The sequence below is a fragment of the Oncorhynchus tshawytscha genome, linkage group LG19 (assembly GCF_018296145.1).
Source record: "Oncorhynchus tshawytscha isolate Ot180627B linkage group LG19, Otsh_v2.0, whole genome shotgun sequence".
NCBI lineage: Eukaryota > Metazoa > Chordata > Actinopteri > Salmoniformes > Salmonidae > Oncorhynchus > Oncorhynchus tshawytscha.
This window is the reverse complement of record NC_056447.1, coordinates 22,401,042-22,425,375: the sequence shown is the minus strand read 5'-3', so window position 1 is coordinate 22,425,375 and position 24,334 is coordinate 22,401,042. Positions and strand designations below refer to the sequence as shown.

The following is a 24,334-nucleotide window of genomic DNA, read 5'->3' as shown; positions in this document are numbered from 1 at the left end:
TAATGGAAATTGATGTAAAGAATGTATCACAAGCCACTTTAAACAATGCCACTTAATATAATGTTTACATACCCTACATTACTCATCTCATATGTATATACTGTACTCTATATCATCTACTGCATGGGGCGGTAGGGTAGCCTAGTGGTTAGTGTTGGACTAGTAACCGGAAGGTTGCAAGTTCAAACCCCCGAGCTGACACGGTACAAATTTGTCGTTCTGAACAGGCAGTTAACCCACTGTTCCTAGGCCGTCATTGAAAATAAGAATTTGTTCTTAACTCACTTGCCTAGTTAAATAAAATAAAAATCTTTATGTAATACATGTATCGCTAGCCACTTTAAACTATGCCGATTTGTTTACATACCCTACATTACTCATCTCATATGTATATACTGTACTCGATACCATCTACTGCATCTTGCCTATGCCGTTCTGGACCATTACTCATTCATATATCTTTATGTACATATTCTTTATCCCTTCACTTGTTGGTTATTACTGCATTATCAGAACTAGAAGCACAAGCATTTCGCTACACTCGCATTAACATCTGCTAACCATGTGTATGTGACAAATAAAATTTGATTTGATGTCAATGGTGGGTGTAGCTGGTGCATGGAAGTCAGGCGCAGGAGAGCAGAGATGAATGGACAAAGCACTTTACTTAGGCAATCATAATACAGAACTCAACCGCGTCACAAAACAAATGCCCAAAGAACAAGTGAGGCAGCACAAGGTACAAAACCCAAGTACAAAGTACCGGCTGCCACAAACACGGGTATAAAACAAAACCTGGCGCAAAACAGCCGGAAGCTTACCAACTTGACAATAAATAATACCCCACACAGACATGGAGGGAACAGAGGGCTAAATACACATGTAAATTAGTAGGAGATGTAAACCAGGTGTGCAGGAAGACAAGACAAAACAAATGGAAAATGAAAAGTGGATCGGCGAGTGCTAGAAGACTGGTGACGTCGACCAATGAACGCCGCCCAAACAAGGAGAGGAACCAACTTCGGCGGAAGTCGTGACAAGGCAATAGATGAGAAACTGTACCAAATGTTTCTAAGAAAATTAAACTACTCGATCATATTCCTCATTTCTTTGGCTATGATGACAAATAATCTTTTTGACTTTTTTTTTTGTTGTTGTGGAAAATAACTGCTTTCCTAATTTCCCAAATTGAATCATTTGAGTGTTGATATGTCAGGGATGACAGAGATAGGGGAGGGTTTGATCTGGTGGACAGTGACCTGAGTGGACTGACTGCCACTGTACTGAGGAGACAGATGCATAAATTTGGATGGAGTGCAGCTCAGCTCAGCTCGTTAAGCCCTGACAATGGCTGCTCTGTGACGATGATGGAGTGGCACACAGAAGTATTGAGATGTGACCCATTCACACTGGCAGAAAGGGCCCCCTCACTACTCCCCCCTTCTCGCTCTTCAGGGGACATGATAGAAGAAAGTGATGAGCTCCTCTGCACAGCGGGGGGTTGGTTAAATATCCCTTAAGTACACAATCCAGCCGTGCTAGTCACTTTGTTAGCCCATGTTGTGATATTTGGGGAAGTGACTGGGGGCTGTCATGTTTCTTTGAATCCAGGGAGGGATCTTGATAATGTCAACTGGTGCAGTGAATAATACAGTTAAATGATATTTCAGTGATATTGGCAAGATGTTACAACAGGCTCCATACTCTTTATATCTCTTGGTCTTTTGGTCAAATGTGATATCTGGTTTGAATTACACATGTTGCCAAACAAAAGAACAGAAAAAGCCTCCCTGTCAGTGTGGAAGAACATTGCTGGGATAAGATGGATCGCACAGGCATTCAAACACTCACTGACGTAGACACACACGACTCTGCAGCGATGTGTGGGATGTGAAATATGCTGGATATGGGAGGCCTCTGGAATCCAGGAAGGAGCTGAGTATTGCTGGCAGGAACTCACTTGTGAATCCCAGAGTGAACAACACTCCCAGAACTCACTTCTTAAGCAACTCTCCCTCACTGTAATACACATGTACTTACACCCTCCCTCTCTTTCTCCCTCAAGCTTATACTCAAGTACTGTATAGTTACACTCCCACAGCACAAGGTAGAAAACCTGGCTTCACCTTTGGCCTTGCTGTGGAGCTGTCAGAACATGCACACCTTAATACTGTAAACAGGCTAGCAGATAAGTATGTGTCCATTTTCCTGTGAGCATGATCATCTCAGGTTAAATTATGTTAGAGTCAGAAAGCAGTCTGTCCACCGGTGTGACAAGGATGCAAATTAACTCCCTAAAGTCGCTAATCTAATTAATATGGTCCCCATAGACACCACACAACACCTGTCTCACCCATCCTCCACTCAGCTCCAACTGGGCTAAGTCACATACTCACACAGTACATCCCACACAAGATTACCCTAACAGATCACACACACACGAGCACACACAAACATCACAATAAGCACAGTTTAAAGATTTGATCTCACACTGCATCCTCAATTACTAGAGTCTGTAGCCCTTACTGTGACTTAATACTGAGCCATGAATCTTTATCTTCACCTGACTAGTACGGCCTCACCCAGAACACTGTAACCAGTCTCTCAGTCCCCTGCTCTCACTCCAACACTCAGTCCGCTTGTCTGGACCTGAACCAGCACTGCTGGAGGCTATTGATTGACCTAATATAAACAACATTCAACACTCATTCAAACAAACATTCAAATTACACATAGGGTTAAGGCTCTGTTTGAAATCGGTCTTTGCCCCTCTATCAGTCTCTTACCCACTACAAACTGAACTAAACTACAAGTCATAAAAGCAGACTGCTAGAGGCTTATAGATTACTAGATTAAGTAATTAGGCAGTCGAGTTCACATCTGTTGAACAAAACTACCGGTGGCGGGGGAAAGGGGGTATGGGATGGGGGAGGTGAGAGAATAGAGGCAAATATAAAATTGTTGGAGAGGAGAGAAAAGGGGTTAGCCAACAGAGGGATTGAGTAGCAGGGAGGGGTTCTTATTGACAAGCTTTAGAACAGAAAAGCTTGTCCTGAGAATGTGATTGGCTGAGCCTGACAGTAGTGACCATGACAACATATGCTACTCCCATAAAGCCCCCCAGAGACAGTTACTATGTGTACTCTAGACTAGGGCGGTACAATCACCCAGCCCTCCTTTCCATGTCAATGAGCACTTTAGACACAAACAAAGAGACCAGCGAGCTTGAAAAAAAAAACGGTTTTATTCAGAAATGATTGATCGTGTGCCCAGTTCAGTTTTTAAATGTTTCCGTAAATCTCCTACATAACATTGCTCTCAAGAATAAATCAAAGGTTAAACTCTTAGAGAAAAGAAAAACATTCATTTTTGGGGTTTAATCCAAATAAAAAGAGGCTACAACAGAGAGATGGCTGCTCCTGGGTTGGGCCGACTGACAGTGCTTACAGCCCTGCCCTATTGGTTTGTGTTCCATAGGCGAATCTTAGTCCCACCCCCGAGTGGAGGATAGCCAATAACAGTGTAGTGTCCACAAACACAACTCCCATGATGCCCTTCTCTCCATGGGAGATTAAGGCAGTAAACACAGTGGGGTATACCTTGGGGGTGGATTGGGAGACGAGACTGCTGGGCAGGAAAGACCTCTATTGACCAATGATGCATGTTTGGACTACAACCACAGAGGAAGATACAGTAAAAGCACAATGATGATAAGTCCAATCAGAGAGAGAAAGAGAATAATTCTGCCCTTCTGACATACAGTACAGTAACGTGTCTTTTCCAGTTGTAACACAAACACAGCACCACAGATTGAGATAGTTCTAAACGTTGTGGCGCAGCTGAGATGAGTGAGATGATGCACAGTACAGTAGATAATCAACCATGACTGGTAAGAGGGCTGAGGATAGGACTGTAGGCATATGTCTAAGTGTGTCTCAATGTGTTTTTTTGTGATTTTTGTTGTTGTGTTTATCTGTGTGTGCTTGTGCATGTGTGTATGTGTGTATATCCCCCCTCTCTCTCATCCAGGCATGAAGACCCCTCCCTCCCCCAAAAGGTAGCAGCCCCTCCCCTGCCCTTGTGGACTTTGCTCTACTCTCCCTGGGCGTCATAGTTGGCCCCGCCTGCCTTCTTCAGCTCGGTGCGAATGTAGTCCTCCTCCAGCTCACGAGCATCACTGATCATGAACTCCTTAGCAAAGTTCTGCAGGAGACAAAGAGGAGAGGGGAGAAGGTGACAGAAAAGGAATGTGTGAGAGAGTGTTAGACAAGGAAGACAAAGGAAGCTAGAGAGATGGCACAGACAAAATTGTGTTGTACTTTATTTGGCAATCAATTTACTATATTGTATTTTAACAGCACATTAATTAAAAATAGTATTTGTTTTTAAAAAAAGCATGTGAGTATGGGTGAGAACAGAGAGTCACTAACCTGGACAATATCTTTCACCAGTGTCTTGTCAGTGCTGATCTTGGCACGCTGCAGGCCACTTACGTTTTCCCCTATCCAGGTGATGAGGGTGAACTTGGCCCGCTTGCTCATGGCGTCACCCGTTGTGATCCGCACAAAGCCAAAGAGACGCACATCATCTGAGAGTGAGAGAGAGATGAGACCGCAGCAGTCAGTCAGAGATGAGACTGACCATCAGACAGGCAGAAACCTGCAGAGGCTGATGACCCCGCAGACCATTTCCATTCCCAGCTGTCATATGACAGATAATTATGGTATAGTTCTTAAATAAATTGATTTGTCACAATGTTTGAGCCAGCAATTGGCAAGGCCTGATTCCTGTGTACTGCGAGTTGATTGAGCTTTGTGAGAGTGTTTCTATGCTGCGGTCTCAGCCTCCAGTATTTATGCTTCAGTAGTTTATGTGTCGGGGGGCTAGGGTCAGTTTGTTATATCTGGAGTACCTCTCCTGTCCTATTCGGTGTCCTGTGTGAATTTAAGTGTGCTCTCTTTAATTCTCTCTTTCTTTCTCTCTCTCTCTCGGAGGACCTGAGCCCTAGGACCATGCCTCGGGACTACCTGACATGATGACTCCTTGCTGTCCCCAGTCCACCTGGCCGTGCTGCTGCTCCAGTTTCAACTGTTCTGCCTGTAATTATTATTATTTGACCATGCTGGTCATTTTTGAACATTTGAACATCTTGGCCATGTTCTGTTATAATCTCCACCCGGCACAGCCAGAAGACGACTGGCCACCCTACATAGCCTGGTTCCTCTCTAGGTTTTGGCCTTTCTAGGGAGTTTTTCCTAGCCACCGTGCTTCTACACCTGCATTGCTTGCTGTTTGGGGTATTAGGCTGGGTTTCTGTACAGCACTTTGAGATATCAGCTGATGTACGAAGGGCTATATAAATACATTTGATTTGATCTGTATGAAGTATGAACACAGGCGGGGAATATTGGCTTATTATGGCGACACTGCCAAATCCAAAAGTGGGGTAAATCTGTGAGTACAAGAGAAAAGGGAAGGTATTCAGAACAACAGGTTCAATCCAAGGGGTCTGGAGTTGTGAGCAATACCGAGGGGATTGGGGAGGCAGTGATTCTTGGTTCACTCTGTCTCTTCCTCACACATTCATATCACATGTTAGCCCTACATCACTACCTACATTGTCTTGGAATAGAGCAGTTTTATTCTCTACAGTTCAGCACACCAAATAGGTGTAAATTCACATCTCTAAGTAGATTATAGTAAATGTAACAACACATTTATGACATGAATCTGCTCTGGACTAGGCCCTGTCCATTCATTACCCTTAATAGTGCACTGATGGCACAATCTAGGCATGATTTCTATGTTTATCTGTGCCTTACTGATTCAGAAGCAGCATACGTCTATCAGACCTCGAAAAGCTCTGTTGTGCATTAACAAGAATCAGTGTTAAAATTATCAGCATGGTGTCAAAGGCCATCGCTAGTTTCAACACCTCCCCATACAAGAGTCCCCTACATGTCACCTGACTGAACTGTGATATCCACCAGACCACACAAAGGCCTATACTGTTTCTCAGTATAACAACCAATGTTTCTAGCACTTAAATAAAAACATTTACAAATACTTTTGTTGTGCTTGTTTCTATATTTGTCATATTGTGGAAGTGGGTAAGGCTGACAAGTAATGAATGAGTATATATGTGTTGAAAAAAATATAATTAATTTTGCTAAAGCCTGACTTCCCCTGTCGTGAACTTCCTGGTGTGTCAACATCTCTTCCCTCTAAAGCCTTCCCTTTTAGTTATGCTGACAACACTGTTAAGACAACAGTCCAGAAAACAGCTGCACTACTGTGACTATGATGATGCCGCAAAAAGACAAATAGAACGCTTGAGTTTAGACCTTTTAGTTGATAAGACAGATGCTTCTTTTAGAACACTCAGCCTGTCAACTTCTTAGTGCAGCAGTCTGTGGCCAAGCATCAGACAGGATGAGACTTTCACAGTTTCTGTTAAAGCAGATTCATCAGAATGTATGTCATGTTTTATACAGTAAGATTAGAGAAAAAATATTATCTGGGCAAAGACAAGGACCAGAGTGAGGAGAGACTATAGTAGTATGGGACAGCCCAGCCTGGTCTCCAAGACTAAACGTAACATAGCAAATGTAAATCCGGGACACTGACATTAGAATGATAAGTTACGTTTGGTATGGTTACATAAGACAGAAGGTTACTTAAAGCATTATTTATATTATTTCTATGCTTCCCCGTTCTTAAGTTTTGTTTCTGCGGCTTTTACTTTCGGTTTTGTACACCAGCTTCAAACAGCTGAAAATACAATATTTCTGGTTATGGAAAATATATTTCACAGCAGTTTAGATGGTAAAATTATTCTCTCCACTATAGTTGCTTGTTTTGTCACATAGTTTGCCCAATTTCCATTTATCCGAATTTTAGAAACCAGGAAATGGTGGAGCAATTTCTGCATAGTGCATCTTTAAGGAAAACACAAAAGGTGGGTGGTTGGTTTGAATGGGTGAGCGTATAACGCAAAATGTCTATCAAATCTAATTTTATTTGTCACATGCCGCCGAATACAACAGGTGTAGACCTTAGTGAAATGCTTACTTTACAAGCCCTTAACCAACAATGCAGTTAAGAAAAATACCAACAACAAAAAATAATAAGGAAATAAAAGTAACAAATAATTAAGAGCAGCAGTAAAATAACAATAGCGGGGCTATATACAGGGGGTACCGGTACAGAGTCAATGTGCGGGGGCATCGGTTAGTCAAGGTAATATATACATGTAGGTAGAGTTATTTAAGTGACTTATGCATAGATAATCTCAACACAAAAACTTTCGAATTTTAGCAACTTTTCAACGACTTACTACTTTTTAGCATGTTAGCTAACCCTTCCTCTAACCTAACTCCAAACCTTAACCCCTAGCCTAGCTAACGTTAGCCAGCTACCTAATGTTAGCGTTAGCCACCCAGCCAACGTTAGCCACAACAAATTGAAATTCGTAACATATACCTTTTGCAAATGCATAACATATTGTACATTTAGCAAATTTGTAACATATCATACAAACTGTAATTCATAACATATCATATGAAATGGATAATGAACATCCAAAAATGTATACAAACCATACAAAACGTAACATATCATACTAAATGGAGGATTCGTATTTACGAAAACAGGATAAGACAAAATGCTCTGAGACCAGGTTGGACAGCCAGGTGTAGGCCAACTACTTCTGGAGAGAGTTTGCTGCACTGAAAGTAAAGGGGCTGAATAATTTTGCACGCCCAATTTTTCAGTTTTTGATTTGTTAAAAAGTTTGAAATATCCAATAAATGTCGTTCCACTTCATGATTGTGTCCCACTTGTTGTTGATTCTTCACAAAAAAATACAGTTTTATATCTTTATATTTGAAGCCTGAAATGTGGCAAAAGGTCGCAAAGTTCAAGGGGGCCGAATACTTTCGCAAGGCACTGTAGTATAGGAAAACATCAGTTCTCTTCAAAATAATATAAATCAGTAATAGGCCTAGATTGTAATACATTTGTATTTCATCACTGGAATGTCAGCCCTGAAACAAAACTACAGCCTGGGGAAATACAGGCGTGCAACAGCACAGGAGTTTTTAAATGCCACGCCCAACACTCCAGCATCTAATTGGTTAGTGCCATCCGGAATCTTTAGGACATCCCTACCCTAAACCCTACCATTACCCATGTCAATTTACATTTAAACTTCAATGGGGTACAGCCGTCCCAAGGATCCCAGATAGCAAGGATCGTATCTTAGAGGGATGAGAGTGTGGGAGGGGAGGGTGACGACAGCATGATTTGCTCACTAGGGGTGTCCATACCCCATTGAAGTTGAAATGTAAATTGATAAGCGTACTATGTCCTGAGTAGAATAAGACCCTGCGCTGCACACAAGAAACAGTTGGAACAACTTCAATATTACTGATATTATAAGCTTATAGGCCTACACACTTTAAGAACTAAGAAAGGGATACTTCCATATGATGAAGTCACGGGACAGATTCCGGGAACAGACCAAGCACACTAGGCCAGGGTTTGGGGTTTAAGAAGTCAATGAGAAAAATGAAAACAATCTACTTAGTTGTTAATTTTCTCGAAATCTAAAGGCACAACCTAGATTCGAGCCAATATCTTAAGTAGTTGAAGATGTTATTACTCCAACGTCGTGAAAGTGATAAACTGACACGTTTTCATTTTCGTAAAAAATAAAACACTTTATAGAAGGAGCGTCTTTGATTTGACCGCCTGCACATGCGCAGTTCGGTGCGTGCGAGACCACTGTTAGACCTGATGATGTTTCTGCGCATGAGCTTAGTAGCCAACGTCGCCATGACATCGCCTACAAGTGTGATCGGGGATTTGATTGGAGAAGCTGTTTCTGCCCATCTTCATATTGTAGGCTTTGGGATCGCAGTACTTCTGTTGTCACTAGTTACCACAGTCAAAATTAGCTATAGGCCTATTGTAGAAATTCATGAAAACAAAGGTCAGCTTTCTGGTCATAGCCTAATTTAAGGTTAGGGTTAGGCAAAAGGTGATCAGTGCGGTTAAGGTTAGGTTTAAAATCTGATTTTAAGAACAGAAATTGTAGAAATAGGCTGGGCTTAGCCATAAATAAGACTTTGTGGCTGTGTTAACTAGTGACGACCAAGTAGCCTACTTCTGGATGAAGTAGATTACTGCAGTGGCGTGTACTCATGGATGCCAAGGGAAGCCAGACTTCCCCCAAAAGAATGACCAATAAAAAAATAAATATAAAATAATTAATATTTCGTCTCCCTGTGTTCCATAATTATTCTTCAATTTGCAAGAGGCTGAATGTACACTATATATACACACACAAAAGTATGTGGACATCCCTTCAAATGAGTGGATTTGGCCATTTCATCTACACCCGTTGCTGACAGGTGTATAAAATCGAGCACACAGCCATGCAATCTTCATAGACAAACATTGGCAGTAGAATGGCCTTACTGGAGAGCTCAGTGACTTTCAACGTGGCACCACCATCATGAGATACCACCTTTCCAACAAGTCAGTTTGTCAAATTTCTCCCCTGCTAGAGCTGCAAGTGTTATTGTGCAGTGGAAACGTCAAGGAGCAACCCGCGAAGTGGTAAGCCACACAAGCTCAAAGAACAGGACCGCATGGGGGCTGAAGCGCCTAAAGATCATCTGTCCTCGGTTGCAACACTCACTACCAAGTTCCAAACTGCCTGTGGAATCAACTTCAGCACAAGAACTGTTTGTCGGGAGCTTCCTGAAATGACATTCCATGGCAGAGCAGCCGCACACATACCTAAGATCACCATGGGCAATGCCAAGCATCAGTTGTTGTCTCTACCTTCTTGCCTTTGTGCTGTTGTCTGCGCCTAACAATGTTTGTACCATGTTGTTGTCATGTGGTGTTGCTACCATGCTGTGTTGTCATGGTTTGCTGCCACACTAGGTTGTTGTCTTAGGTCTCTCTTGTCGTGATGTGCATCTCGTCCTATATTTTATTTTTAATCCCAGCCCCCGTAGGAGGCCTTTTGGTAGGCCGTCATTGTAAATAAGAATTTGTCCTTAACTGACTTGTCTAGTTAAATGAAGATAAATACAAATCGGCTGGAGTGGTGTAAAGCTCACCACCATTGGACTCTAGAGCAGTGGAAACGAGAAACAGGGCCCCTCTGTCTCTGTATGTGTAGCCCATCTATCTGATGCCGTCTAGTCAAAAATAGTATTATATTGTTGCCGCCCGTAGCGTTGAATGCAAGGGAAGCCAGAGAGTATTTGGCCTCCCTTGGTTAAAAAAATAATAGCAAATCAGCGGTGAGCTCAACTGTAAATGGTCCTGGTGCACCAGAAATAAAGCATCAAGGGAAGCCAGTTTGGATTTGTCTTCACACCAATCACATCACATTGTTGCATCTCATTGTGTTGTCCTCCGGCGGCTGGCTAGATAGCTAGCTAGCTAACATTGTCCCTTTACTAAATTAACCATGGATGGAGATAGGGATTTAGACTTGTGGTTTTACTTCTCTATACTGGCCAATGATTATAACTGCAATTCTGATCCAACCATACATTGTGCCCCTGGCCTGTAGAGGATGGAAGTTCAATATGTAGCTAGATGTACAGTAGTAGGTTAATGTTAACTAACTGGCTCATCATTAACCATGAAGGGAAGTTAGTCCAGCGAGCAAGCATTTTAGCTGGGTAGCCTAGGACAACAAACACTAAAAATGTATGCTACTGTATGACAGAGTCATAGACCATGTCAGCAACATGAAAGAGATGAGGATGGCATTGCTCTACAAGTAGGGTGTGTCAACATGTTTTTTCAACAAGTCGTGAAAATATTGTGCGTGATCTATTACAGCGCTTATTGCCGTTATGCAGGAACATTGTGGTCAATTTGAAATAACCGCATAGGCGCAAAAATGAATGAAATCCTGGCCTTACCTGTGCACTGACTCTTGAATTCTTCATAATCAGTCCCCTGGCCCGCCGGCACAATCATATGGCCCTCATATTTAAACGCTGCCCTAAAAGAACATAACATGCACACTACATGAATTAAAATGCACTGACCTTACAGACATGTCAAATTGAATATTTGGGCCCGGTCTGTCAAAATGATCAGGGATCCTCTATGCCAGTCTACTCCACTAATGCGTGTCCACGTCCATCATAAAACATCTATCGGATGGGATTACAATGTAACGACCAGTCTAAAGTAGGCTAATCATTCAAAAACCGACGTGTCAAATGTGGGGCAGACATGTCCGGTGTTGTGTCAACATATACGTGTCACTATCACTGTACCTCTTCGATAGACAAAGGAAGTTAGTCATGCCCCGGTACCCTGAATTATTAGACTAAGATAGGTATTTTTTTTAGGGAGGATAGAAACAATGATTACAATTGAACACTGGGTGAATGAATGAAAAGTGCACACTTTGATCATCCACCCATTGTTATGGATTTTATAAATGTAGACTCAACTCAATTCTTAGGATGCTGTGTGTAAAATCTCAGATTTATAATTTCCTATGCACAACTAAGTTAAACACACTCACCAGTTTATCTCCGTGTTATCGTCTCTGACGAGGTTATACGCTTCCCTGCAAGCCTCTTTATCGATTCTTGTTGCCATTTTGGGTGGACACAAATGGACAGTAGCCTAGAGATGAAAGAAAGCACACGGCGAAAAGAACAATCCAAAATGAGCAGAACGTGAGTTCTACAATAGACGACTCAATAGTCTGAAATCACGCGCCCCTATTGAACATGCGCTATTACACGAGCAGTGCGCGGAAAAGGGTGTATCTTTTCTCAATTATCAGAGAAATAGACTATTTTCACGACTCGATTCATTTCCTATATCCAGTTTATGGGCGTTGGTGATGTTTGTCAATCAGGTTGCCGTACTAGAGCGGCGATGTCCCCATACGCAGCTATCACATCCTCCCAATGGTCAACTGAGGGATTCAGCCAAATAAATCCACCCTTTTTTATTGTTGCCGTTTTACTGCGCTATCCTGCCATCTTGTGGTCTGTTAATGTAATCGATGCATGAGAACAATAGCCTGCAGCAACACAATCAACCAAAATTAAACGTTCCAATAACAAATAACATTTCATTTAATTAAATACAATTATATAATAAAATAATAAACAATAATAGCCCTAGAACACACAGTGATAGAGGTAATTTATTTCAAGCTATACGTAGGACAGAGAGAGCGCGCGCGCGCGCGTGCGTGATAGGCTCGCTAAACGGTCATTTTACAATGGCTGTCTCATAAATCTGCTATTTTCAGGAACCTGAGTTACACCCTATACCCCCAGAATGGACCCGCATGACCACATCCCTCCATGAATTAATGAGCCCAACATATATAGAATAAAATCACTTGTCTCATAAGGACAAATTAGAAAAGGCATCAAAGTGGTGCATATAAACTAAACGTTTCTGCACTGAGGGATTTGTTTGCGGTGAGAAACACTTTTAGCAGTGCAGCGCGCAAACTAACCTTTTAAATCTGTGTTCAATAGCTTGACGTTTTCATCAGTGGGCCCCATGCACTAGCCCTGTGATTGGTTGGATTCACAGACAGTCTACGGCTACTTCCTGGATGAGATCATGGCTGCGACTGAACGACTAAATAATACATTTTAAAACTGCTTTTGAGTCAAGCAAGCTGTAACAACGGGTGATGCTGTGCTACATTTAAACACAGTTTTATTTTTTCTCGATACATTTAGCTGTCGAACATAAAAGCGTCTCGTGTAAATCGGTGCTTGTCTACATGTAGCCTACTGTTGGATCTCAAAGTTGCTGTTGTTGAATAGCTGCTACAATGTAACAAGAAGTCAACATCTCCCAGCGTCCTCCCCTTACACGTCAAAGTGAGGTGATACCTTGTAGCATGATGTCAGTCTAATTTTTTTTGACAAACAACCCGAAAGTGAGTGTAGTCCAAGTTGTGACTCCACTTGTGGTTTCTCTGAATTATATCGATTCGTCATCAAATTTCACTGTCTTTCAGATAGTGTTGAATTGATAGAACGCAATGGATAATGGACGACAAAGCCGTGTTTCACGGCCTCAACAGATACTTGAGTCGTCCAAGGTTAGTTGCATGATGTGACATATCAAGCTGGTGTTAGTTTTGTCTTACCTGACCAACTTCCTTTAAGTTTAACTTTTCATGTAATATTACCTGTTGCTCTGTGTCTCAGGTGTACCGTTGGGCTGAGCAAGCTGACTTCCTCCTGCAGGGTCTGAATGAGCAGCGTCAGCACGGCCAGCTGTGTGACATGGTGCTGGTGGCTGATGAGCAGCGTATCCCAGCCCACCGCGCCCTGCTGGCTGTTTCCAGCCCTTACTTCCAGGCCATGTTCACCCTGGGCATGAGGGAGGAGCGTCAGGCAGAGGTGGAGCTGGTGGGGGCTTCCTACATCGGCCTTAAGGCTGTGGTGGACTTCCTCTACAGTGGGGAGCTGCCTCTGGATGGAGGGAACATTGACTATGTTCTGGAGACAGCCCACCTGCTGCAGGTGTGGAGGGCAGTGGACTTCTGCTGCCAGTACCTAGAGAAGGAGGTGAGTGAGGAGAACTATCTATACCTGCAGGAGCTGGCTCTGCTCTACAGCCTGGAGAGACTAGACACCTACATTGACCACTTCATCCTGGAACGCTTTGCGACCCTCTCCTTCACACCAGGCTTCCTGAGGGATGTCCGGCTGCCCAAGCTCAGCTCCTACCTGGCCAGCGGGCAGGTCCAGCATGAGAATGAGCAGGCTCTGCTCCAGGCTGCTCTCCAGTGGCTGAGCCACATGCCTGACCGCCCTGCCCACGCCCGCCAGCTGCTCTCCCACATACGTTTCCCCCTAATGCCAGCCAGTGATCTGGTGGGGCGCGTCCTCCCGGCCGTACAGGCCCTTCTGCCCCCGGAGGCTGACTGTGAGGTGCTGGTGGAGGAGGCTCTGAACTACCACAACAGGGCTAGCGCCCAGCCCGGGCTGCAGACAGGCCGCACCATGCTGCGAGGAGGGGAGGAGCGCCTCCTACTGGTGGGTGGGGAAGTGTCGGAGCGCGGGGAGGAGCTGACTGCAGATGTTAGCTGGCTGGATGGAGACTCTGGTGAATGGATGGTAGAGACCCAGATCCCAGCACAGAGGAGCCACCACTGTGTCGCTGTACTGGGGGGGTTCATCTTCACAGCTGGAGGCAGCTCATCACGAGATAATGGAGGTGATGCTGCCAGCAACCTGCTGTACCGCTACAACCCCCGCGACAACCAGTGGATCAAGGTAAAGCCAAAGATACTGGTAACTAACTAAAATATCTTATCTGCATTGTTTCCAATCAGAGCAAATTAACCATAGTGGGCAGAACAAGCAAGGAGGTGGGCAGAGCCAGGCACGAGTTGGTGAGATCCTATTGGCTCGTTCTTGCATGTACACTGAACAAAAATATAAACACAACTCGTAAAGTGTTGGTCCCATGGTTCATGAGCTGAAATGTTATATATGCGCAAAAAGCTTATTTAAAAAAAAAAGTACAACCCTGTTAGTGAGCATTTCCCCTTTGTCAAGATAATCCATCCACCTGATAGGTGTGGTTTATCAAGAACCTAATTAAATAGTTTCATTAGACAGGTGCACCTTGTGCTGGGGATAATTAAAGGCCACTAAAAATGTCAAGTTTTGTTGCACAACACAATGCCACAGATGTCTCAAGTTTTTTAAAGGAGTGTGCAATTGGCATGCTGAATGTCCACCAGAGCTGTTGCCAAATAATGTGATGTTAATTTCTCTACCATAAGCCGCCTCCGTCATTTTAGAGAACCGCAGACCATGTGTAACCACGCCAGCCCAGGACCTCCACATATGGCTTCTTCACCTGCAGGATCGTCTGAGATCAGCCACCCGGACAGTTGATGAAACTGTGGGTTTGCACAACCGAAGGAATTCTGCAAAAACTGTCAGAAACCGTCTCAGGGAAGCTCATCTGCGTGCTCGTTGTCCACACCAGGATCTTGACCTGACTTCAGTTTGGCGTCATAACCGACTTCAGTGGGCAACTGCTCACCTTCAATGGCCACTGGCACGCTGGAGAAATGTGATCTTCACGGTTTAATCCCGGTTTCAACTGTACCGGGCAGATAGCAGGCAACGTGTGGGTGAGCGGTTTGCTGATGTCAATGTTGTGAACAGAGTGTCCATTTGTGACAGTGGGGTTATGGTATGGGCAAGCATAAGCTACTAACACAATTGCATTTTATCGATGGCAATTTGAATGCACAGAGATACCGTGACAATATCCTGAGGCCCATAGTTGTTTAATTCATCCACCGCCATGACCTCATGTTTCAGCATTATAATGCATGGCCCCATGTCGCAAGGATCTGTACACAATTCCTGGAAGCTGAAAATGTCCCAGTTCTACCATGGCCTGCATACTCACCAGACATGTCACCCGCTGAGCATGTTTGGGATGCTCTGACTCGACGTGTACGACAGCATGTTCTAGTCATCACCAATATCCAGCAACTTCGCAGAGCCATTGAAGAGAAGTGGGACCACATTCCACAGGCCACAATGAACAGCCTGATCAACTCTATGTGACAGAGATGTGTCACACTGTGTGAGGCAAATGGTGGTCATACCAGAAACTGACTGGTTTTCTGATACACACGCTTACCTTTTTTTAAGGTGTCTGTGACCAACAAAAGCATATCTGTATATCCAGTCATGTGAAATGCATAGATTAAGGCCTAATAAATGTATTTCAATTGACTGATTTCTGTTGGGGAAGGCCTACTGTGTGAATTGTGTGTGTGTCGAATATAGTATTATTTATTTTTCAACTAAAAGACAACTATTTTCTTTGCTATTTAAATACAGGTCTCAGAAAAACAAATACTTTTTAAAGGTATTTGAATATATGCAAGTTATTTGAAAACTGAAAATACATATATTTGATGGCTGCCAAATACTTTATGAAGAACCAGAAACCACAACGGTTAGTTGAATTAGTCTAAATATATAATCATTAGCGCTTGGTTTGGAGGGCTCTCAGATATGAATCTTAATATAACCTATAATACATGGAATCACCTCAACATTAAAGTAGACAATGGAATCAGTCACCTCAACATTAAAGTAGACCCCTTTTGCAGCTTACAAAATGACTAGCAAATATTACTAGCAAATGACTAGCAAATATTATTTATTTTAATTGAGTGATGAGGTAATAGATTAACACTTTACATCAAGTTATACATGTGTAATAACTTTTATTACAATAGCAACATTGTTACATTGGACATTGTAAATTGCTTTATAATTGCATAATGAGTTATTACATATGTAGCATAAGGAACAGTGACTATTCCACTTGTGTACAGTAGTTACAAAAACTCAGCTCATTGCCATGCAATTACCAAAGTTTTATGTAACAACATGCTAATGAAATTGCTCAAAGTAATTACAGTTTTATTGCACAAGAACAGTTTAATGTTAAGGGTTACTAAAAATGCTAACGGTAACAAAATATGGCTATTAAGTGTCAAAAGAAAACAAAATATAAAAAAACTGCAGTCTTTAATCAACTACAGCCAAGGAAGGTGGAAAATCATGTTAGTTTGTACAGTTGAAGTCGGAAGTTTACATACACCTTAGCCAAATACATTTAAACTCAGTTTTTCACAATTCCGGACATTTAATTCTAGTAGAAATGCCCTGTCTTCGGTCAGGTAGGATCACCACTCAATTTTAAGAATGTGAAATGTCAGAATAATAGTAGAGAGAGTGATTTATTTCAGCTTTTATTTCTTTCATCACATTCCCAGTGGGTCAGAAGTTTATATACACTCAATTAGTATTTGGTAGCATTGCCTTAAAATTGTTTAAGTTGGGTCAAACGTATCGGGTAGCCTTCCACAAGCTTCCCACAATAAGTTGGGTGAATTTTGGCCGATTCCTCCTGACAGAGCTTGTGTAAGAGTCAGGTTTGTAGGCCTCCTTGCTCGCATTCGCTTTTTCAGTTCTGTCCACAATTTTTCTATATGATAGAGTTCAGGGCTTTGTGATGTCCACTCCAATACATTGACTTTGTTGTACTTAAGCCATTTTGCTACAACTTTGGAAGTATGCTTGGGGTCATTGTCCATTTGGAAGACCCATTTGCGACCAAGTTTTAACTTCCTGACGGATGTCTTGAGATGTTGCTTCAATATATCCACATCATTTTCCTCCCTCAGGATGCCATCTATTTTGTGAAGTTCACCTGTCCCTCCTGCAGCAAAGCACCCCACCCCAGCACCCCACAACATGATGCTGCCACCTCCGTGCTTCACGGTTGGGATGTAGTTCTTCGGCTTGCAAGACTCCCCCTTTTTCCTCCAAACATAACAATGGTCATTATGGCCAAACAGTTCTATTTTTGTGTCATCAGACCAGAGGAAATTTCTCCAAAAAACGTAGTCTGGCTTTTTTATGGCTTCCTTGCTGAGCGGCCTCAGGTTATGTCGAATTTATAGGACTCGTTTTACTGTGGATATAGATACTTTTTTACCTGTTTCCTCCAGCATCTTCACAAGGTCATCTGCTGTTGTTCTGGGATTGATTTGCACTTTTCGCACCAAAGTACGTTCATCTCTAGGAGACAGAATGTGTCTCCTTCCTGAGCGGTATGACGGCTGCAGGGTCCCATGGTGTTTATGCTTGTGTACGATTGTTTGTACAGACATCTGATAAGTCCAGCAAGCGCCAGGACCGTCTCCTAAAGTTGATTCAGCTGCGGGATCGGGGCACCACCAGTACAGAGCTTGCTCAGGAATGACAGCAGGCAGGTGTGAGTGCATCTGCACTATAGGTCGACCGATTTATGATTTTTCGACGCCGATACCGATTATTGGAGGACCAAAAAAGCCGATACCGATTAATCTGACAATTTTTTTACTTTATTTGTAATAATGACAATTACAACAATACTGAATTAACACTTATTTTAACTTAATATAATACTTCAATATTCCAAGGTAAGAGGTTTTAGGTTGTAGTTAATTTAGTATTTATAGGACTATTTCTCTCTATACCATTTGGATTTCATATACCTTTTGACTATTGGATGTTCTTATAGGAACTTTAGTATTGCCAGTGTAACAGTTTAGCTTCCTTCCCTCTCCTCACTCCTCCCTGGGCTCGAACCAGCAACACCACGACAACAGCCACCCTCGAAGCAGCGTTACCCATGCAGAGCAAGGGGAACAACTACTAGAAGGCTCAGAGCGAGTGACGTTTGAAACGCTATTAATGCGCGCTAACTAGCGAGCCATTTCACTTCGGTTACACCAGCCTCATCTCGGGAGTTGATAGGCTTGAAGTCATAAACAGCGCAATGCTTGACGCACAATGAATAGCTGCTGGCAAAATGCACGAAAGTGCTGTTTGAATGAATGTTTACGCGCCTGCTTCTGCCTACCACCGCTCAGTCAGATACTTAGATACTTGTATGCTCAGTCAGATTATATGTAACGCAGGACACGCTAGATAATATCTAGTAATATCATCAACCATGTGTAGTTAACTAGTGATTATGATTGATTGTTTTTTACAAGATAAGTTTAATTCTAGCTAGCAACTTACCTTGGCTTACTGCATTCGCGTAACATCTTTGTCGTTATTGCGTTGGACTAGTTAACTGTAAGGTTGCAAGATTGGATCCCCCGAGCTGACACGGTGCAAATCTGTCGTTCTGCCCATGAACGAGGCAGTTAACCCACTATTCCTAGGCCATCATTGAAAATAAGAATGTGTTCTTAACTGACTTGCTTAGTTAAATAAAGATAAATAAAAATTTAAAGGGCGCCCAAAATACCGATTTCCGATTGTTATGAAAACTTGAAATCGGCCCCAATTAATTGGCCATTCCGATTAATCGGTCGCCCGCTAATCTGCACGCACAGTGAGGCGAAAACTTTTGGAGGATGGCCTGGTGTCAAGAGGGACAGCAAAGAAGCCACTTCTCTAACCATCCAGGAACAGTTTGGTGATGAACAATGCCTTTTCCAGCATGATGGAGCACCTTGCCATAAGGCAAAAGTGATAACTAAGTGGCTCGGGGAACAAAACATTGATATTTTTGGGTCCATGGCCAGGAAACTCTCCAGACCTTAATTCCATTCAGAATTTGTGGTCAATCCTCAAGAGGCGGGTGGACAAACAAAAACCCACAAATTCTGACCAACTCCAAGCATTGATTATGCAAGAATGGGCTGCCATCAGTCAGGATGAGGCCCAGAAGGATGAGGCCCAGAAGACAGCATACCAGGGCAGATTGCAGAGGTCTTGAAAAAGAAGGGTCAACACTGCAAATATTGACTCTTTGCATCACCTTCATTTAATTGTCAATAAAAGCCTTTGACACTTATGAAATGCTTGTAATTATACTTCAGTATTCCATAGTAACATCTGACAAAAATATCTAAAGACACTGAAGCAGCAAACCTTGTGGAAATTAATATATGTGTCATTCTCAAAACTTTTGACCACGACTGTAGTGTGTTTGAGACAAGAACACTTCCCCTCAGATGGACAGAGTTTCGAAGTTGTTTTTGCTAAGCATCCAACTTGCCATTTGCAATGTTTGCCTACGGATTTGAATTTCTCTGCTGTATTATAACATGAATTGCAGTTTTCCCCCTAATCAGTGGCATGTTGAAAGACTCATACAGTAGTTGAACATCACAACGTATTTATTTTGTATCTGTACAATATATAGTTGCATTTTGTTTGATTATGTACATCTGAGGCAATGGACATTCAAGATAAATGACATTTACAGAATGTTCAGATAGTCATATTTGATCTAAACAATACATGCCTGTCAGATTGGAATAGTATAGGAGATTTGTGTTTTATTCTTTCTATTTTTATCTTCCACATGCAGTTCTAGATACAACCCTGCTATTAGTTGAAGGCAGCCAATCCAATAGTTTCTGAAAAATAGTCACTTCCTGAGATCTGTATTCAAATGGTTTTAAAAAGTAGTTTCTTTCTCAGATCTGTATTCAAATAGTTTTAAAAAGTAGTCATTTTGGGGGATCTGTATTATAATAGTTGTAGTCACCTCCAAAGCATGGTTAAAACTATAGTTATCCCAGCTCTGCTGCAACCCAACCTAACATTTTGAAAATTTCTCCAATTATGTGTCATCTTTACTCTAGAGTGCGCCAATGAATCAGCGGCGTGTGGATTTCTACCTGGGAGCCGTTGGGGAGTGTCTGATCGCTGTGGGAGGGCGTAATGATAATGGGGCTCTGTCGTCAGTGGAGGTGTACAGCCCTGCAGACGACTGCTGGACATACGTAGCAGGACTGCCCAGGTGCGAACTAACACTATTCCTCTATAATGATCTCCCAACGGGTTACCTGTACTCCTGTCCCTCTGATATTAATTCCACCTGTTAAGCAGCAAGACAACAGAGTAATGAGAACAACACTCTACCTCTAGGGACAGCTCAATGTTATGTCACGGTTCCCAATAGACCTACAATAACTATTATGCCTTCTTAGCTGGCAGACTGGCACAGCTCACATCAAAGCCCTTTCTCTCACCTGTTCCTCTCTTCTCCATGTCTCTGCAGGTTCACCTATGGCCATGCAGGCACATCTGATAAAGGAGTGGTCTATATCTCAGGTGGCCATGACTACCAGATTGGACCGTACCGGCGAGACGTGTTGAGCTACGACCCCCGAGGAGGAGACATCTGGGTGGAGCGCCAGGCCATGTCATCGGCACGGGGGTGGCACTGCATGACGTCACTTCACCACCTCATCTATGCAGTCGGGGGCAGTGATGACCACGAGGAGAGCATTGATCGTTTTGACATCCTGGCAGTGGAGGCATTTGACCCCCAGAGTGAACAGTGGACCCGTATAGCCCCCCTCCTCCAGCCTAACAGTGAGGCGGGCTGTGGGGTCTGGGGGGGTAAGATCTATGTGCTGGGAGGCTACAGCTGGGAGAGCATGGTGTTCTCACAGGCCACACAGGTGTTTGACCCTGACAAGGGCCAGTGGGTGCGGGGACCAGACCTGCCAAAACGCATCGCAGGGGCTTCAGCCTGTGTGTGCTCAGTGAGACCCCAGCCCTGCAGCCCAGACAGGAAGAGGGCAGGACACAAGGGGAAAGGCAGGCATCACCCCACCCAACCCAACTAAAGAGGATACAATGGACTGCAGGGGATGGAAGGGGTGAAAAGAGCTGTGTAACTACCAATGGAACTGTCAGTGGATTACATATAATATCATCTCTAAAAGCGCAAAAGCACACAATAGGACTGGTTCTGTATCAGCTGGTTTGTGAAGGCTTCCAACATGCCTAACACTGGGGATTGTGTGAAAAATGTCTTTGATTTGCTTAGTATTACAATTAAAGCGTAATCAATGTGTTCTAACCTAAACGTTTTGTTTGAGTTATGAATTAAGAACTACGGAGTTCCATCAGAATCAGGCAGAAAGGGCAGTGTTGACACACTTATTCAAATCAAGCCAGCAAACAAACAACAGCAACATCTGTTCTTTACCTTAGGTGCTACGTTTTCATTTATCATCAAAGTGTCACCTTACAGGGAAACAATTAACACTGGTAGACAACCATTTGCAGGTGTATGCTGCTGATGTTGATGAGGAGCTGGGTAGTAGTCTGGCCTTGTTAACATCAGGATGAGAAGCAGTTATCTTATCCCCAAGTGACTTCTCTGTCTCTTGTCTCAAATGGCTGATCCTCGGGGACTGTCATTGGATGATACTTCAATCTGAAGAACCGAAACATAGCATTTTGTCAGGGTAGGAGCAGTTGTTCTCTACATGGGATTATTGATGTGTAGAAGAGCATTGAGTATTTGTATAAGGAAGGGTGAACCCTGTCTCACGTGTCTGATGCAGGACTTCTAGCCTCAATCCAGTCCTTTCAGTGTCCTCCTCAGAAGTCAAAGATCTGCAGACAACACACTTCCCATTTGACTTCTCACTGCACCCTTTTTCAATGATTGTCAGAATTAATACATCTCCATAGATTTATGTAGGGAGTTAGTAGTGTGTGTGAAAGTTTAGTTAATAACAATATTGATCTACCAAGACATTGACCTGACATTGATCAAACTATAGCACAAAGACTGATTCCTAATCAGTCATATTGCTCAAACTGAACTTCATATGAACTCATAGTATGATTCAGCAAGAGCCATATGTAGGTCAAATAAGGAAATATAATCTATATTGGGTTAGAGAAAGTTCACCTTAGTGTTTTCCAGAATTTGGTTGGTTTTGACACTCTTGGGGATCAATGCAATACACTGCTGCATATGATCCCTCAGCACCACCTGAAACAACACACACACACATTCCCTGAAGACGCATACACTTCAGATTTGGGTTTCTACCAGACCTCTATTCTAACCTGAGCAGGGCTCCGTTGGTGCTTCAGCAGCTTCTCGGGATCAGTGCCTCCACAGTGACTGCAGGAAGTATTGACACAATCAACTTTTGAAACGTAGAGAGGGATGATTACTGAGTGTCAAAAAGTGCAGGATAGAGTCATATAGTGCAGGATCATAGTAAATTTGCTACTGTAGGGGAGAATGGGGTGAAGTTAAGACTCCCTTGTTTCTGGGAAACCGTACACGAAATGTATAATTTGACCAAATATTTAAAAAGAGGTCATCATTTCATGGAGTCTGTAAAGGAAGAAACTACATGGAATAAGTTGTAAGCAAGTTACATCTTTTTTAAATGTATTGTGTTAAGAGATTTCATGATGCTTGTATCTAAATCAATTAGATAGTTTTAAGATTGTTCTATCCATAAATATGAGGCCCTAAACCTAGCATGAAAGTGCATCCTTGTAGCTGTGTGGGCTAATATAGTCAAAATGTTTGCCTTGGCGTAAGTTGAGCCAATTGAAAGTTGAGCAAATTGAAGTGATTTCTTCCCAGGCGTAATGGAAGGCATTATCGCTAGGATAGGAGGTAACAACAGGGCCTGGCATATGTTGAAAGTGTTTTGAAAAAGTACAAAGTGTTTGTTAGGTGTTAACCCTGTGTTCAAAGATGCTCAAAATGATTCAAATACAAAAAAGTGACTGTGATTGTGTTGAATTGTGTTTGGGAAATAAAGATTGACATGGTTTTAAAAAGAATGGTGGTAATATTTCACTCAGTACAGAAATGTGTAGGCGGCTTAACTTACCCTGTCCGCGGCTCAACTCACCTCATACCTGGAGTAAGTTGCGCTAAGAGACCACTTTTTGGGGACAAGCTGGGTTTTCAAAACTAACAGTTACATGATTTCTGGTTATTTCTTAGGATACACATGTTGAGTATTTGTTAGAAAGAATACTATATTTGCCTTGCCGGAGTGATGCTGAATGTAAAAAATGACTCAATTTACCACACTCTCCCCTATACATGTTATTATCAGGAGGACTCACATGTTTTGGGTCTTCTGGGCCTAGGGGAACCAAAGGGTCTGTAGGCGTTGAGGGTATTGTTGCACCCACACACTCTTTCAGCAAGATAAACACACACCCGTTTACACATGTAGCATCTATGCATAAACACAGTTTACTGTACATTGTGCTGGATGTATGAGCTGGTTAATGAAGTGAGGTATAAAGCATTATTAAGGTATTCATAATATCAGAATGTTGCTTTAGTAGCAGGTTAAAGTCTGATTGAGTACCTGGTTAACTGCAGGGGAAACCTTGGCCACAGAGAACAGTCTCTCCAGTTGGAGGACGTTGAAGTTGGACACCAATACTCTTCACCTTCCCTGAGGCCTGCAAGGCCTCCATCCTGCACAGCATTACAGGACAGGCATGGCAATACTCCACACTTGAACATACCAAACCGTTTTGCTGCTATGAGATACAGTATAATGATGTTGATATAGAGAAGGGGATAAGATCATGTTCTGACCTTCCACAAGTCCAGAGAGTGTCAGTGGTGAGCATTTCTCCACCTGCCATAGGGCTCATCACACACTTTCTAGAAGCAATTTAAAAGATGTGAACTCACACAGAGATTTGTTATTGAAATGTCAAGAACGGTATCAGTAGAGACCATTAGTCCCTGTATCATCCATGTGATTATTTGTGCCAGTATCTATGTGGTTCCGTGTAGCTCAGTTGGTAGAGCATGGGAAGTGCCAGGGTTGTGGGTTCGAGTCCCATGGGGGACCATTATGAAAAAAGTATTAAAATGTATGTACTCGCTACTGTAAATTGCTCTGGATAATAGTGTCTGCTAAAATGTAAATGTACTGTAATCCCAT

General features: G+C 42.7%; 2 protein-coding genes across 5 annotated transcripts; one reads left to right on the top strand and one right to left on the bottom strand.

The window, feature by feature from the left end:
* Nucleotides 1-3,221: 3,221 nt before the first annotated feature.
* LOC112218479 (coactosin-like protein) lies at nt 3,222-11,966 on the bottom strand. Its single transcript, XM_024379312.2, has 4 exons — nt 11,570-11,966; nt 10,953-11,035; nt 4,431-4,588; nt 3,222-4,203 (listed from the first exon to the last, which is right to left on the bottom strand). Exons 1-4 carry the CDS (start codon nt 11,644-11,646, stop codon nt 4,093-4,095), a joined length of 429 nt encoding a protein of 142 aa, XP_024235080.1. The 5' UTR covers nt 11,647-11,966; the 3' UTR covers nt 3,222-4,092.
* A 336-nt stretch (nt 11,967-12,302) lies between these two features.
* LOC112218478 (kelch-like family member 36) lies at nt 12,303-23,201 on the top strand. Of its 4 annotated transcripts, none has more exons than XM_024379309.2 (5): nt 12,303-12,902; nt 13,043-13,126; nt 13,236-14,327; nt 20,231-20,388; nt 20,650-23,201. In XM_024379309.2, the coding sequence occupies exons 2-5, from the start codon at nt 13,067-13,069 to the stop codon at nt 21,221-21,223; spliced, it is 1,884 nt and encodes a 627-aa protein (XP_024235077.1). In that variant the 5' UTR covers nt 12,303-12,902; nt 13,043-13,066; the 3' UTR covers nt 21,224-23,201. The 4 variants fall into 4 exon arrangements, with proteins under 4 accessions (XP_024235077.1, XP_024235078.1, XP_024235076.1 ...); XM_024379310.2 differs by having other exon boundaries at nt 12,303-12,907; nt 13,047-13,126; XM_024379308.2 differs by having other exon boundaries at nt 12,303-12,907.
* Nucleotides 23,202-24,334: the final 1,133 nt, after the last annotated feature.